The 16614-nt window shown below is 37.9% G+C and overlaps 1 protein-coding gene across 1 annotated transcript in view; it reads left to right on the forward strand.

The window, feature by feature from the left end:
- The window catches only part of TENM1 (teneurin transmembrane protein 1), a 938436-nt gene that overhangs the window by 790184 nt on the left and 131638 nt on the right, over nucleotides 1-16614 (forward strand). Inside the window, exons 20-21 of the mRNA XM_036443384.2 lie at nucleotides 3900-4161; nucleotides 6611-6878. Of these exons, the coding sequence (XP_036299277.1) occupies nucleotides 3900-4161; nucleotides 6611-6878 (530 nt within the window). The remainder of the gene's footprint in view (nucleotides 1-3899; nucleotides 4162-6610; nucleotides 6879-16614) is intronic.

The raw sequence follows: 16614 nt of genomic DNA on the forward strand, positions 1-16614 counted from the left end.
TCCCAAATCTGGTTTACTGCACACTTTCATTTGCTTTCCACACCCTGTATGACAACAACTTTGCAAAGTTCCCTTTAGGGGATGTCGAAGAACCAGTTTTAGCCCAATCCCCACAAGTCAGGCTGAAGGACCCCACTTGCTGGAGGGTCCCTCCTCACTTCGCAAATGCCAGGGAAGGATCACGGGAGGTTGGCTCCAGGGCATGTCCGGCCCTTCTCACCCAGTCCTACCTCACTGGCTACCTTCTAATTAATTTCCTTTCAATGTGCATGAATCCATGCACCAGGTCACTAGTATACACACACATACACACACACACACACACACACACACACACACACACACACATTGCTTATGTCTGTATATGTGAGCAATATAAACTGAATTTCCTTTCGAATATTCCATAATCGGCTCATTAGTAACTCAAATGGATCCTTCTCCCTGTTAGATTGAATGATGGAATTTCACTAGTTCACTCACCAGTAGCTGGTACTCAAAACTGACCTCTCCCTCACCAGCATGTTCCACCATGTTCCAGAAAATGAGAAACAGATTATTGCTTTTAAAAAGACTATGCCCTCCGGGACATTTGACTTCTCATGAAGAACTGATGGGCCTTCAGGTGTTTTTTTTAGCCTGTGTACAAAGTTTTCAGTGAATTGTTTGATATTCACAAGAGAACATAAAAGAAACTTGTTGTCTAAAAAGCCTAACCATTTGTTTCCAGTTTATAAAAAAATATTAAAGAGGGACATTTTTTGTGTTTTCAGTTTTAAATAAAATGCCAAGACCCTTTTCCCTGAGCTCACTGTAAGTTTATGTAGATGACAGCTACTAGCCAAAGTCCCCTCAGGCAATAACTCTTCCCTCAGGCTCCACAAAGGGTGTCAGTATTCAAAATATGTTCCCCAAATGCCAACCAGACTGTCCCATTGTCATCTCTTGGACATAAAGTGACAGTATGATGAGAGTTTCCATTTATATGTCTGTGCTTATTGCTACCTCAGATGGAGTAAGTACATTTAAGAAGCAGCATATCATAAGGAAACTAGACCTGAGGGCAAAAGGATTATAGAAAGGCTGAGATTAGCATTTAGATACCTATTAGGTCAGAGTGTGACATGCAAGATAAGATAAGATCAGATATGCAAGAGCCTCTGTCTCCAATTCTCAATTTCACTGGTTGGCTACTATGCCTGTAGTTCCCAACAAAAAGATCACTTCTTTTGGTTAAGCTATTGACTCTCTCAGAATCCCCACTAAATGCAAATATGTTATGTGGGATATGGAAATAGTCACCCCATTATCAGCCACTTATACAAATTGACAACTTTCCCTAGAGAACCAAAAATAGTCTAGATCATGAGACCAAAGTGATGTATAAAAAGCAGAGGGAAGGATAGGAGTGGATACACAACCCTCTAAAAGTAAGAATAGATAATGCAGATTGGGAGGCATCAAAGTGTCAGAAAAGGAAAAAAGGCAATTCTGAAAGAAAAACAAATAGTATGAGTATGTACTCTATACCAGGCATTTTCAAGAATGTCAATGTTTCATCCTCACAACAAATTTATGAGTTAGGAATCATTATTATCATTCTCTCTATTTGCAGATGAGAAGACTTATTCAAATTAACACAGCTAATAAGGTAGAGACCAAAAGTTGAACCCAAGTAATCTGACTTTTATCTTCTATGATTTACCACCTTCAACTTAGAGAGCAGGTGCTCAGTTAAGTGTTGAAGAAAACTATAAATATTTTAGCTAGCGACAAGCCAAATAGGTGATTCTTGAGAAGCATTAAAGGTCTCAAAAACTTTAGAGGACTTCATAAGATGAAGGGAAGGTTCCCTCTGATTCTCTTATATATGTTTGACTCTTGTCTTTTTTTTTTTTTTTTTAAGATTTCTTACTTTTTAGATGGAGAGAAAGAGAGAGGGAGAGGGAGAAAGAGAGAAATATTGATCAGCTAGCCCACAACCCAGGCATGTGCTCTGTCTGGTAAACTGGTAGCCTTTCAGTGCATGGACCCACTAAATCCAAATGACTGAGCTACACTGGCTAGGGCTTAATTCTTGTCTTTATGCCATTTACTCATTTGTAGTAGTAGCTGAGTGATAGATCATGTTAGCCCATTTTACTAATGAGGACACTGACACTTATGGATGTTAAATAACTAGCCCAAGACACAAAGTGAACATGGTAGAGCTGGGATTTGAACCCAGGTGCAGATGAAGCCAAATCACATTCTTCCTGAAAAACAAGAAGCCTGCCCTGTCTGCTAATATTTCTAGAAGTAGGGAATAATTCCCAGGTACATATGTTCTTGCTCGGATAGTTTATTTTGTATTTTTGTTGTTGCTGCTTGTGTTTGTTTTCAAATAAATAAGCACTTCAGTTTAAAAGAGTTAAGAACTAAGATTTGGGTGAAGCAAATAAACTTGCCCAAGGGCATAGAGTTAAATCAATGTAGAATGCGAACTAAAGGAAAAAGGTCTGTTGACAAGTAATCTTGGCTTTTCCCCACTATCCTTGCCTTAAACTGCTCCTGTATTATCATAAATTCAGCCTCTCTGTCTTAAACCATAAGCATAAGCGGTTTGGGTTTTCTTTTTTTAGTTCAAACCTAGATTATTTTCTATAGCTAATGCAGTTCTTCAAATCCTCTTTTTGGAAACTGCCTTAATATTACAGCTACTTGACTGAAAAAGCAACAATAAACTATACAGTATTAGCCATTCTTTGTTACTGTCCATTTTTCTTTATCTGGAAGATTTCTGCAATAAGACATGGTTAGTAATGCTATGATAACTATAATAAATGTCATATGAAGGGAGTGGTGAGCTCTCCATAATTAAGTCTGATTATCAGGGCATTTTATCATTGAAAAGGTGTTTTACAGAAAGATCTTTTTCGATACAGAGAATTATTACATCTCTCTCATGTGGCTTCAAGTTGCTTTGAATAATAAGAAGCATCATATTGCCCTTTATCCATTTTTAAGATATAATGATAAAAAATTATTATTATCTTACTTTTACATAGTATTTAATGCTTTTTGAATGCCTTCAAGCACATTATCATTATACTTTAAAGAGGAGTAAGGGAGAACCACATAGTACAGAATAAACTGAAACTTGAATCTGTTATGCTCCAATGCAAGAGTCATGTCAGGGATGTGCTTGCAGGAGAGGCAGTCTTGCTTTGTCAGAGGTATGAGGGGAGTTGTCAGTGAAGATAGACAGGATTCATTACGGACTGTCTTACAAAAGACCACGAGGCTTTCTAAAGTGAACCAGGAATCCTAAATACACAGTTCAAGTAGAATCAGGAACCAATGGGGATAGTCATATTTTCAGAGTACAGGCATGGTATTGTTCAAGCAAATTTCACTGAACAATTTTCTTCTGCTGGCTTCTTTCTCCAAATGCCATCTCAAAGACACCATCAGGTTTCTGACACTATGTTTGTAATCCTGAACAAGATATTTAACCTTTGCCTCCTACTTTTTTTTGATTTTTTTGAGAATGAATAATACATTAGATGCTGCTGAATATGAAATGGTCATCTTTCAGTTATCTCTGGCACAAAGGGTAGCAGTGATATCGCATTTGACTTTGAAGAAATGGATGCAGTAGTTTTGTTTAAGATAGTATTAAATTGGCTTACAAATTCAGGGTGAATATCAACTGGTGATAGGAAATTTTTTCTCAGAAGTCTACTGGACAGTGAAAAGTAGTCATCCATGACATGAATACTGAGCTAGAGGGAACTTATAACAGAGAATATGAATGGATATATTGAGTCCCAAAAGAAGGAAAGTACAGTAAAATTACCTATTTTTCAACTTTATTTTGGTTGTTCGTTTGCTTAAAACTGTCTTATAATTTTCCATCACAGCTTTGACCTTGTAGCCATTGGTGGTATCTCTGTCACCTTAATCTTTGATCGCTCACCTTTCCTGTCTGAGAAGAGGACACTCTGGTTGCCTTGGAATCAGTTTATTGTGGTGGACAAAGTAACCATGCGGAGAGTTGTATCAGACCCACCATCCTGCGATATCTCCAACTTTGTTAGCCCAAACCCTATTGTGCTTCCTTCACCGCTCACATCATTTGGAGGGTCCTGTCCAGAGAGGGGAACTATTGTTCCTGAGCTGCAGGTGAGTCCATTGGCCTTTGAAAGTATAAAATCATACCATTTTAGGGTGCTCAACAATGCATAATGGCTAGAGTCTTTTTCCTGTACTCCTGCTAGTACTATAATGTGCTGCCTTTCATTTGTCAAAAGAAGCCTTCAAATATAATCTTCTTGGCACACATTTGCTAAGTGCTTGCCAGGGCTATAGGGTGCTCTCTGTGGCCATGGTACAAAGCAAGATGAACTAGTTGTCATGAGAATTAAACCCCAAACCTTGACCTAATGAACACTGTGCTCCAAGTAACAAAGCTAGAGGGCTTAATCATGATAACAGTATAATCAATAAGATGGGACCATTTGTGATTCTGAAATGAAAGCTCTTTTAAAACTCTAGTTTTCATTCATTGTCAAGTTTACATCCATTGTTGTTGTTCTTAGAAGTCTTGACAATTCCTCTTATTTAACTGTGGTTCATGAGGGTAGTTTTCAAGGCTATGGGCTTTAATGTTTAAAGCTTTTTTGAGTGTTCAAGCTTTATAATCAGAGGAACCTTGATATTTTAGGATTTCTGAAAAAATTTTCTTCATTGAGCACTTAATATTTTAACTTCAATGTTAAGTCATTCAAACATCCATAGTACAATTATCTCACTATATTATAGAAACATTTTAAAGATAGTTAATATGGAAACCACCAAAATGAACTCAAGTCATACAGATCCATAATTCAAAAAGTATACTCAAGAAGAAATAAATGGACATTCCAGAGTTTAATTGGTTTTTCTTCCATCACAACATCCCCACCAACTATTAGCAGTGCCTGTAGGATACCTCTTAAGAAAGACTCACAAAAAATAGTGTTGTATGGGATAAGGAGTCCAAAGAATTGTCACTCCTGTTAGTTTCATTGTTTTATCTTAGAAAGGAAGTAAAAACAGGACAGTATTAGTAAGTATATTTGACTGATATGCCAATCCCTTCCAGATGTCATAAGGAAGTATAGATCTCTTTCAGCAACAAAAGTTTTCAAACTGATTTAGGATTGCATGTTTTCTTAGGGAAATGAAATATTAAGGTACTAAGTAGCATGCTATTCTCTTCTGTTGTGCTTCTGCCACCATCTAAGAAGACAGAGCCAATGGTATCAAATAGCTAACGGTAGAGCAAATAAAACTGGGCATTGAGTAGACAAAAGAAATTTGTGCCCTCAAAGAAAGGATTGGCACCCAGCTGTGTGGCTCAGTGATTGAGCATCAACCTATGAACCAGGTCAGAGTTCGATTCCTAGTCAGGGCATATGCCCAGGTTTCAGGCCGATCCCCAATGTGGGAAATGCAGGAGGCAGCCGATCAATGATTCTCTCTCAACATTAATGTTTCTATCTCTTTCTCCCTCTCCCTTCCTCTCTGAAATAAATAAAAATATTTTTTTAAAAAAAAGAAAGTAATGGCCAGAAATGTTGGACAATGTGAGATATGTGTTCAACTATGTGTACTAGTTTGGGAAAAGGAAAGAGGGATAAGGTTCTGAACTAAACATGAATGAGGTCGCAGAAATATCCACATTGTGCATGTCACCTTAAATGTGTTAAATAGGATAGGCTGCATTTTGAAAGTTGAAAGTCACAAAATGCAAACTTTAGTTTTAGTGACCACTATTGGTTGTTTAACTCCATCTGTGCTAATAAACAAGTAAGTCACAGCAATTCATTAAAGAAGCCAAGCAGTATTTTCACTCTGGGACCAACATTTAATAGAAAAATTTCAGAGGAGCTATTGGGAGTTATTTGCTTTTCAGTCATAGATGCCAACTTGGAAAAACTACTTCCGAGCTATTGGTATAGCCAGACACAGAGAAATATGTAAGCAAAATTTGATTAAAAATTTGGCCTTGGGGTCATTCCAAAGCTCCAAAGAAGACGAGTTTGATGGCATCAGTAAAGATTAATTCTAGGGAATCCATAATCTCTGTCATAAAATATCACTTGCTGGGCCTGCTTCTGGAGACCTTCCTCTTAAAGAGTGTACCCTGAATAAGGATCACAGCAATAGTTTTGTGATATATGACTTAACACACTGAACAAGATTTTGTGTATGGGTATATATAAGAAAAAGACCACTTAATGGCACCCATGTCACTGAATTGCTTGACATTCAGCAGTGTGATCTACTACTACTAAGCAGTGTTTAAAAAACTGTTGAAAAACTGAAATTGTACTTTTCACAGTCATTCCTGGCAGGGGGGGTGGAAAGAGAATAGTTCTCTGGTTGGATGGCTTGTCTCTATGCAGATTCAGTGTGAAATTCAAATCCTATGGACATACAGCCTCACAAAGATTCTAGAACACATGGCTTTATACCCACAGATCCCTTTAACCTCTCTCCTTTTATCTGTTTCTAAACCAAGAAAGCATGCAGTATTCTGGTCTTCCTGTGAGTGCTGATCAGAACCAATTTGGCTTTCTTCTTTCAGGTTGTACAGGAGGAGATCCCCATTCCTTCCAGCTTTGTGAGGCTGAGTTATCTGAGCAGCCGCACCCCTGGCTATAAAACGCTGCTACGGATCCTTCTGACACATTCAACCATTCCCATGGGGATGGTTAAAGTACACCTCACAGTAGCTGTGGAGGGGCGACTCACCCACAAGTGGTTTCCTGCTGCAGTTAATCTGGTCTACACATTTGCTTGGAACAAGACCGACATCTATGGACAGAAGGTTTGGGGCCTGGCAGAAGCCTTGGGTATGTTAAAATAACTCTATGTAAATAGTAGTATGACAATCTCAAAATGGAATGTACTGGTTGTATATTAATTTGCATTTGGAATAATTACATGCGTTCTTTTATCTAAAGCAGGGGTGGGGAACCTTATTTCTGCCAAGCACCATTTGTATATTTACAACATTACTTGGAAGGCTATACAAAATTATCGACTTAAAAATCAGCCTGCTATATTTGGTCAAACATTGAATTAATTCACCCCTCATGCCTTGGCAGGACCAGACCAAATGATTTTGTGGGCCTTTTACAGTTCACGGCCTGCTGTTCCCCACACCTGATCTAAAGGATCTAGGTGTTTTTTTCATTTAAACTTTCTTCATGCCTGGTTAGAGTTCCCTTTTGATACATTCTTGCTTCAAACAGTTTTAGTTCCCTTTTCATGATGGCTACACACCAGTGGAATCACATATTCTCTGGCTTGTAACTGTCTCCAGAGCTGAGTGTTGCCTTCTAACTGTGACCTTTGGTGTGGCGTTCTTTAGACCATGTTTTTAGATTTGACATTTAGACTGTCATTTCCACTTAGAAACTGCAAAATTTTAACTTATAGGCATCTCCACTTATTACCTTTTATGTCTAAGATGGTTAGAATCCATTAAATTGTTACTTTGGTAGGTTAAATAAAAAATCATTCTGCCTTCCCAGTCCTTTTGATTTTCTGTTATCTCAAGACTTTAAAACCTAGAATCTTACAGCTACTAGAAACCTTAAAAGGTCCTTCAGGCCGATGGTTTTCAAATATTTAGTTCTCACAGACAAATGACATTTTTAAAAAATTAGACTGAGAAAGATTTGCCAACTTTTTATTTTGGCAAGTAAGGCTATTTTTAAAAGGAAAAAAAAACCCACTACTATCTACTATCACCTCCCATCACCATAATTTTATAGAAGAGGATACTTTAACACAAACAAAAAGTCTGTCTTAAGAAATGACAGTAAACAATCTGATACTGATGCTGAGAGAGAGACAGAGACAGAGAAACAGAGACACTAACAGAGAGACCAATGTCTTTATTTCCCTCCCTCACTCTGTAGATGACAGTGAAAACCTCCTAAGGGACCTGACAGGTCCATGGAACCACAGCCGGGAGCCATTGTGCCTTCAGGCAATATCTCGTGGAAACCACCCCTGGATAGATGAGGAGGCTATTTTTAAAGTTCTCCAGAATAGATGTTTTCATATCCTCCCTTGGAAGTGTCTATCATGGTACAGCTCCTATATAACTGACCTACATTTTTTAGACTATATTGTGTCTATTTCTGCTCTTTCTTTCCAGAAGAAAATAGAGAGAAAAAACAAAAAGACTGGTCTCTTGTTTGCCCAAGAGACCCTCATATATTGAAGTAATTAACTCATCTCTGTTGGACTGTATTAGCATGAAAGGAACATACTATGTTCATATTTTCTCAATTGGTGGGGACCCAAAGGAAAGTAAGAAAGAAGAAGAAAAAGCACAAGCTGACTCATGGGCAGGCCTCACCAAACTGCAGCCTTGATCAGGGTACATCACAGTTTTAGAAGGCCAGCATCTATTCTGTCAACTTAGCGACAGCTCTAGTTATCCCATCTACAGTGAGAGTCCACTGTTTCCCACAGTGGTGACTCAGGCACACTTGTGATTAAGCTAATCACTTCTGCCATACTACCTGCCCTCCTTTTCTCTCAGATCTTTGAACCCCATGGTCCAATGACTTGCTCTGTAGCTTACATTCAGGTTCCTCTTAGAGAGAATATCTGATTGTGGCCAGCAGTTACCATATAGTAGCAAGCACCTCCATAAGGCACAGCTCTACCTTTAGGCCAAGGTTGCTGGCCAGCCTATGGAGTCCTACTAAATCCCTGTTCCACTGAATGTAGTGGTTAAAAGAACAACTCTAGAGCCTGACTCCTTCCCTGGATTTAAATCATTCCTTATCTACTTACTCGCTAGTCAACATTGGGTAAATTACTTAATCTCCAAATGCCACAGTTTCTCCATCTATAAAATAGGAAGCATAAAAAAGAATATTACTTCTAGGTTATTATGATATGAGGATTAAATGAGTTGAGTAATATAAAGCACTCAACAAATGTTAGTCACTGTATAGTTTTTTCACTTTGGCTCTGGCCAGCATGTTGGGATCCAAGGTGAAAAACAGGGAGCCTATATGGGTGTTTGTTACCTCAGCTTCTCAAAGAAGGGAGCTGTGAGTATAGTAGGTAGGCACTGTGTTAGTTATTCTCCATTTACCTTCCCTGCCAAGCATACACACACACACACACACACACACACACACACACACACACACACACACAAAATCTCTTCTCTGACCTTTTCTGTCCTCTGAGAAGTTGGATTCTATGAACTGCATGGCCTCCTGGACTTCTTTGCTCACTGGATTCCTTTTTTATTTAGTCAATGAGTGGCTCCATCCAGAGACTGCAGGGTGGAAGTAAGAGGTGGGGGTATCTCTCTCAATTATCCCTCCTTTCCTCCTTCCCTCCTTTCCCCCCTCTTTCTGCTTTACTGTGGTTCTGGCAGTAACTATTAATATATTAGAAGATGGCAGCTCCTCCAAATCCTCATGCTGTCTTTGGTCCTCTGTGTCATCATTCCCTCCCTCTTTTCCCTCAAAAGGCTTCCAGTGTTGTCAGTCCCTAAGTGAGTCACCATCTCTTGTGGAATCCCTTAGCTCTGCTCATACCTCTGTAAATAGTCCCTTCATTCAGCTCTCTGCAATGAACACTTGTGAGCAAAATGTCTGATTCCTGCTTGGGCCCTGACTGATGCACACTCAAAGCCTAATAGACTCCTCTCCAGGATATTCTCTTAACGACTTTGCTTCCCTGGAATAATCCAACAGTCCTTTAACTTTTCTCCATAGGGTTTTGTTTTCCAATTCCTTGCCCCCGCCCCCTTCCAAGCCAAGAATGTTTGCTGGGTTGTTGGGATTTTTATGTTGTTTTCTTAAGTTATGACACTTATCAGTTTTACCCTGTGCAGTTATGAAGAGCTGCCAGGACAATAGCCAGCAGTCATTTTTGCTAGTGTCCATGTAAATGCAGTTCAATCTTACTTTTTTTAAATAACAGCTATATTGAGATATAATTCACATACCACAAAGTTCACCCATTTAAAGTGTACAATTCAGTGGTTTTTAGTATTTTCACAAGGTTGTACAACCCTCACCAATATCTAATTCCAGAATATTTTTATCATCATCCCACAAAGTAACCCATACACACTAGCAACCACCAATCTCCTTATGCCTCTGGATTTACCTATTTTTTTTTAATATCTTTATTGTTGAAAGTATTATATATGTCCCCTTTTTTCTCTCATCCACCCACTCCAGCCTACTTCCACCACCTGCCCCAGGACCTCACCACCCCACTGTCTGTGTCCATGGGTTATACATATATGCCTACAAGATTTTGGTTGATTATCTCCCTCCCATCCACCCTTTCCCACCTCCCCTCCAAGATTCCGCACTCTGTTCCATGCTTCCATGTCTCTGGATCCACTTCATTCATCAGTTTATTTTGTTAATTAGACTCCATATATGAGTGAGATCATGTGATATTTGTCTTTCTCTGACTGACTTAATTCACTTAGCATGATACTCTCCAGGTCCCTCCATGCTATCTCAAAGAGTAAGAGGTTATTCTTTTTTCTTTTCTTTTTTCTTTGTTGGTTCATAAGTTTACCTATTCTTAATATTTTAAACAATTAAAATCATACAACATATGGTATTTTATATCTTGCTTCTTTCACTTGGCATAATGTTTCCAAAACTCATCCATTTAATAGCATGTATCAGTACTTCGTTCCTTTTATGACTGAATAATATTCCATTGCATGGCTATACCACCTTTTTTGTTTGTCCATTCATCGATCAATGGACATTTGGCTTGTTTCTACCTTTTGGCTCTTATGAATAGTGCTGCTATGACCATTTATGTACAAGTATTTGTTTGAATAGCTGTTTTCAATTCTTTGGGGAATATACCTGAGCAGAATTATTGGATCATACTATAATTCTGTTTGACTTGTTGAGGATCCACCAAACTGTTTTCCACAGTGTCTGCACCATTTTATCAACCTCACTTTATGCATAAAATGTGTTACATCTCTTCCTTTTTAAATACTCTGATGCTAAAGATTCAAAAATTTTCCGATTGTTGTAGTTAAGTACTCTTACTGACTCAGTTTCCAATATGTCTATGGATGCTGAGTAAACAACTAAAACACAAAGAAAGGCAGCATTTGTAGTATACACACCGTTATGGAGCCTCCATTCCTATTGTTTGCCTGTGAGTGTTAGTTTACTTCCTATTTCTACAATTATGTTCCTGGTTTAAACTTCCTCAAACATTCTGACTTTAAAATAGCCTTAATTGAAATGCTAAAATATATGTTGCTGGTTTCCTTTTAAAGCCAATAACAGTAATAAAAGCAAGAGTCAGTTGACCCACTCAGAAAATCCAGGGAGAGAGAGGGAAATGTTCCTTGTGGTGTTTTATGTGCACTTAAGGGACACAATTTTTTTTTAGGTAGAGAAAGAAAACTGGAAAACAACCGAAATTATTTCAAGTGTGATACCTAAAATAGGAAATGTCCTGATAATTTAATCATGGTTAAAGGGGTTTTATTTACTACCTAGCCTCCATGTCCATCTCCTTGGAGACAAAGAGAATATTCTCAACAGTGGTAAAGCATTAGAACAAGTGGCAGAATGAAGTTGGAGATCTGCTTCTTTGAAGGTGGATAGTGAGCACCTTAAGAATGCCACAGACAAGAATTAGTTCAAGTGATAAATGGATGGAAACAAAGGGATGACAAATATTTCCGCTTAGCTCATACCTTCATAAATATGATTAAATCTAAACCAAAAAAACCCCACCACATTTAGTTGTATTTCTGGCCTCATTTTATAATCACTTAGCTGATAAGAGAAGAAACAGACTCAGTTTTGCACCAGATATTAACAATTATGATATATATAACATACTTCTTGGATTTGTTTCACATTCAGAAATCCTGGTAGTCTTTTGCTAGGCAGAATAGCCAAAAGACTGTTAAATGACAAAAGAGAATTCAGGTTGCTAATCAGCTGACCTTGAGGTGATTATCCTGGTTTATCTGGGTAAGCCCAATGTCATCATAAGGTTCCTTAAGTGTGAAAGAGGGATACAGAAGGGCGAGTCAGAGGTAGAGGAAGCTATTACTATAGAAGAAAGGCACAGCAAGATGCAACATTGCTGGCTTTGAAGATAGGGGAAGGAAGCCACCAACCTAGGCATATGGACAGCCTCTAGAAGCTAGAAAAGGCAAGGAAATAGATTCTTTTTTAGAGCCTCTGGAATGAACTCAGCCTACTGACACCTTGATGTTAACTCAGTGAGACCCATTTCTGACTTCTGACTCCCTTAACTCTAAGATGATAAATCTATCTTATTTGAAGCCTTTAAGTTTATGGTAATTTGTTACAACAACAATAGGAAACAAACCTTGACCACTATTTTTTACAGTCCTAGTCATAGCAAGGATTTTTGTTTAAACTATTGCCAGAAAGGTCTCCCACTCTTCTTCTTCCCCATGCCAATTAAATATGAACCTCTGTCCCATGCATTTCTGGGTGATGGACAAAGAGGTGGTTAGATTTAAAGAAGCAGAATTTGAAGTGATGGTGCATCTCCAAGTTGAAATGTCCACTTAGTGTGAAATGTGGGGAATTGGCGGGATCTCTAAGGGCTAGAGTGTCACAAAAGAAGAATAGTGTATTGAAGGACAGCCAAAATGAGAAAAACAGTGCTTGAGATCCTAGGATATTTCCCCATTTTTTCCAATGAAACAGACTTTGCAACTGGAGGGATAATCCCAGAGTGAATAAATTAGCAGCAGAGGTTCTATGAATGACTTCCTTAGAGAAGTATCAATGGCAACTGATAAGATTGATTAATCCAAGTACAATATCGATCAAGTGCAAGAAGAGTAAAATCACCCCCAGGGTTGCAGTACAAAAACCGCCACCACTAGTTCATCCAGCTTAAAGATTTTTTTGTCTGATACACAGACAAGACTCTCCTACGAAAAACTCGGTGTGAGCATGTAAAATGATTTGGCCTTAGTACTTTATTTTCTAGCTCTAAATAAGGTATGATGTCTGGAAATCATTGCATATTATTTAGCTTCTTTTCCAACCCTACTGCTTGCAAAACAATGTAAAAACATCATTATTGTTAAGTTCACAGTGCCATTAAAATTCTAGAAATGGCTTATTTAATTTGACAAACTGGCTTGTTCAGGGGCCCTGATGTGCATCCATTATATGAATTTTGTCAAAATAACTCCCTATGTCCACCTGGGTCTGCACACATTATCAGTATCTGATAATGCATTCTGCCTGGTCTTCATTTTAATTAAATTAAATTGCAGCGGTTTGGAGTCCTGGAAGTTCAGGAAATCAGCCATCCACCTTTAATAGCATTGCTATAAACAATTCTATTTTTCTTCAAGGTTGTTGGCAACAACAATTGCATAATTATTTAGTACAGTAGTTTGGTAAGAAAGAGTGGTGTTTCAGGGAGAACTAGACTTCCTAAAGGTTCACGGTGCATATGAGTCTGTCTGAATTGTGTTAGAGAGAAACAGGGGGACATTAATAGTAACAGGTGCTAAGCTACAGTTGCTTTGTGCACACAAAACATCCCTGAGAATGTTGCTTTAGTGTTCATAAATTTCCCTTCAGTAAAACCTAAGCAGGCTGAGAAGCCACAGAAATAGCATCCACTGAATATTTTAATAATAAGTGGGTAGTGCTTTATAATTTGCAAAGTACTTTCATATATATTATCTCACTTTAATCCTTATAACATTCCTGTCTGGTAGGCATGGCATGATTAATATGATTATTTTACAGAGGGGGGGGGGGAGGAATTGAAGTTCGAAAGAAGCAAGTGACTTGCCTAGAGTCCTGTTCAGAGCAGGGCTTCAAGCAAGGGTTTCCCAGTCCTGAGTGCTATATGCCTTTCACTGCTGCCTCTCATCATTAAAGTGACCAACCCACTTTACTGAGTACCCAATTCAACGCCCCAGTGGCTTTCTGTCAAAGAAGCTAGCAGAGATAATAATCTTTCATCATTTCTCTCCACTCATGAATTCATAATCATTAACTGAGAACAGGGCTGTTTTTTCCATTCAGCTTCATAGGCACAGCACCAAGGATATGAGGTTTTCAAGGACCTACAAAAATGTTTGTCATCTGAACAGTAAGTTTGTTGGCCCCTATATATGAAAAGGAAACCAGAAAAATCAACATTAGTAAATGTTAAAATAAATGTCTGCAAATGGAGCATTATATCAGCTGGTCAACTGCAACTCAGTTTTTGCTCTTACATATGAAATATGTTTAATGTTGTATATGGATTGTGGGTTGTATCCATTTTCATATGTCTGATAAGATATGAGATAGCACCTCGCAAAGTAAAAATGCATAGAGCCTCCCAGTTTTGTTTTGTTTTTGTTTTTTTTTTTGTTTTTTTAATGACCCTGGTAGATACTCTCTCTGATAAGCAGCCTGTACCCATTTCAAACTGCAGGTCACACCCATTAGTAGATTGTGAAATCCATTTGGTGAGTCAATCAAGTATTTTTTTAATGAAGTAAGATATAATGGAATGTAACAGGACAAAAATGAAAAGAAACAAAAATAGCAGAATATAGCACTATTAAGAGAGTATTGTTTTGGAAAATCTGTTTCAATTATACGTGTGTGTGTGTGTGTGTGTGTGTGTGTGTGTGTGTCTATGTGCATGCTGGGTCACAATTAAATGACTTCAGAGCATAAGAATTTGAAAGCTATTGGTAAGATGATACATTTAAGATACAGAAAAATTAAATGGTTTACCAAATAAACCAGATGACTTATTTTCCAAGTTAGTATTTATGACTGATTTTGCCTTCTAATCTTCTCTACCAACTCCTGTCAGGGCATTATGGAGATAATCTCTTCAAGATTGGGTGACCATATGCTTTATTACCCAAAACAAGATACCTTTGGGAGTAAAAGGGATGCTCTTCATAATGATATCAAAACAACAACATAAGCACGTACTGTTCCGGAATACATGGTACTTCTACCAAGGCAATCCCTAGCTTCCCATCTTCTTAATTTGGAGCAAATAAACGTTTATTTGTTTAGTATTTCAGAATTGTGGGTCTTTCTCTTAATAACTATGATTAACGATGAGAAACGGCACTTACTAAAGAGTCACTGGGTTTGAGCTCTGGTTCTGCCATTTACTAGCCAGGTGACCTTGGACTAGTCAATTTACTTCTCTGAATCTATCATCCCATCTATCAAATGGTAGTAAATACATCTTCCTCCCTAGCTTTTGTGAATCATCACATGAGGTAATATACACAAAAATGTATTTGAATATTAGGCATTATGCAAATGTGAGGTGATATTATTTTAAGCAGGCCATAGATAAAAGTTCTAGAAGATAGTTAACCCTTCAGGGTATGGCCTTTCTCACATGACAGATTATCCAGTCCTGTGTAATATCCACTGTATCCACAGAGTGTAGCAGATCACCTACCTGCTGGGCACACGGCGTGGCTCACTGAAGCTTTGCTGAGTCATTAGAGGATAGCCCCTTTCTTTCCATTACAATATTGCATCCCTTTAATCAGTCACATTTGTTTAAAGGATAAACAGTCCATTTTCAAGGTAAATATATTTCTAAAAACTCCCCTAAGAAAAATGCCTAAGTGCTGCTAAAAAATAGTAACTATTCTTTTGTACTGTGTGGGGTGAAATGGGAGAAGGGGATGTTCTTCATTTGTTTTTGATGCTCGAGAGAAACTGACTCTTTAGCCATCCTGACCTTCTTTAAATCTCCCAAAGACACCAAACTACAAAGCCTTGCACTCATATTGTTCCCTCTGCCTAGTATGTGCTTCCCTATACTTAATGAGGTAAAACCCTTTCAGCATAAAGAGGCATTTCCTTGCCTTTCCATTCCAACTTAAATTCTCTTGTTACACTCTCTCTTAATACATTCTCATCATAACATTTTAGACAACCCCAGCTTTATGACTTATTTGTTTGTTTATTTGTTTATTGACTAGCTGAATTCCTTTAGTGAAATCTATTTTCTCTCTCACAATGTTAAAGTCTATTTTCTCTCACACAATGTTAAAGTCTATTTTCTCTCTCACTGTGTTGCAGGGATGTAGTTTTAGGTATAGACATTTACTTTGGGATGACAGTCCATCATAACATTTATCACAATTTGTGTGTGTGTGTGTGTGTGTGTGTGTGTGTGTGTCTTATTTAATTTTGTTTTATATTTCTGTCACTAGAATGTGAGCTCCATTGAGGGGTGCCATGTTGTTCTGTCTTGTTCATCCCTGTGTTCCCATTAAATATTGTATATTTTTTGGATGAATGAATAAGGACAGAGGCTAGATCTTTAACCCTTGCTTATACAGTTGACCCTTGAACAACACTGTTTTCAATTGGATGGGCCCACTGATAAGCTTATTTTTTTCAATAAATACTGTAAATGTATTTTCTCTTATGGTGTTCTTAAAGTTTTCTTTTTTCTACCTTACTTTATTGTAAGATTACATACAATATATGTATTATACCTATAACATATAAAATACATTAATCGACTGTTTATGTTATCGATAAGGCTTCTGATCCA

The sequence above is a fragment of the Pipistrellus kuhlii genome, unplaced genomic scaffold (genome assembly GCF_014108245.1).
Source record: "Pipistrellus kuhlii isolate mPipKuh1 unplaced genomic scaffold, mPipKuh1.p scaffold_m20_p_19, whole genome shotgun sequence".
Lineage (NCBI taxonomy): Eukaryota > Metazoa > Chordata > Mammalia > Chiroptera > Vespertilionidae > Pipistrellus > Pipistrellus kuhlii.